Source organism: Vespa mandarinia, chromosome 6 (assembly GCF_050613455.1).
Source record: "Vespa mandarinia isolate Hongniang chromosome 6, ASM5061345v1, whole genome shotgun sequence".
Classification (NCBI taxonomy): domain Eukaryota; kingdom Metazoa; phylum Arthropoda; class Insecta; order Hymenoptera; family Vespidae; genus Vespa; species Vespa mandarinia.
Window position 1 is genome coordinate 2,777,501 of NC_140815.1, and position 615 is coordinate 2,778,115.

Consider the following 615-nt stretch of genomic DNA (forward strand, 5'->3'; position numbering starts at 1 on the left):
TATTAAAATCATGGAGAATAAATTAACAAATTCGCAACGGTAAAACTATTCTGAAAGTTTAGCTTTTGCCATTGCGTGTTACAGAACGCCGAACTGGAGAACTCACGACTGTCGTTGGTGACTTCCGGTTTCCCAAGCAACACAAATGGCAACAGCCTACCCACCGAGGATATATTACGTTCCATGATCCCAGCGTCTATAAGAGAGACGACGTTATGGGTGACAGTGGCTCTCTACCTCGGTTGGAGGCTTGTCTCTCGTCTACGATAAATCCATGAGCTTTCGCCTCGCCGCATCATCCCGAGCATCATCGCATTGAGAAGAGAGGACCATCGTTTAGGAAGAGAAGAAAAAGATGAGGAGGAGAAGAAGGAGGAGTAGGAGGAGGAGGAGGAGGAGGAGGAGGAGGAGGAGGAAGAGGATGTGGAAGGGAAAGAAGAAGAAGAAGAAGAAGAAGAAGGAGAAGAAGAAGAAGAAGAAGGAGGAGAAGGAGGAGGAGGAGGGATACTTTGAAGTTCTCCGAGGTAGAGTAAGACGAAAGGAGAATTTAACGTGGGAGAACGACGATGCCTTAATTCTCTCGATCGTCTTTAAAATGTGATCTATAAATCTTCT

The 615-nt window shown here is 45.9% G+C and overlaps 1 protein-coding gene across 2 annotated transcripts in view; it reads left to right on the forward strand.

Annotated features, from left to right (window-relative positions):
• LOC118441041 (uncharacterized) overlaps positions 1-371 on the forward strand; it is a 33,505-nt gene extending 33,134 nt beyond the window's left edge. For both annotated transcript variants that reach the window (XM_035864934.2, XM_035864931.2), the window contains exon 3: positions 85-371. In XM_035864934.2, the coding sequence (XP_035720827.1) occupies positions 85-270 (186 nt within the window). In that variant the 3' untranslated portion in view covers positions 271-371. The remainder of the gene's footprint in view (positions 1-84) is intronic.
• Positions 372-615: the final 244 nt, after the last annotated feature.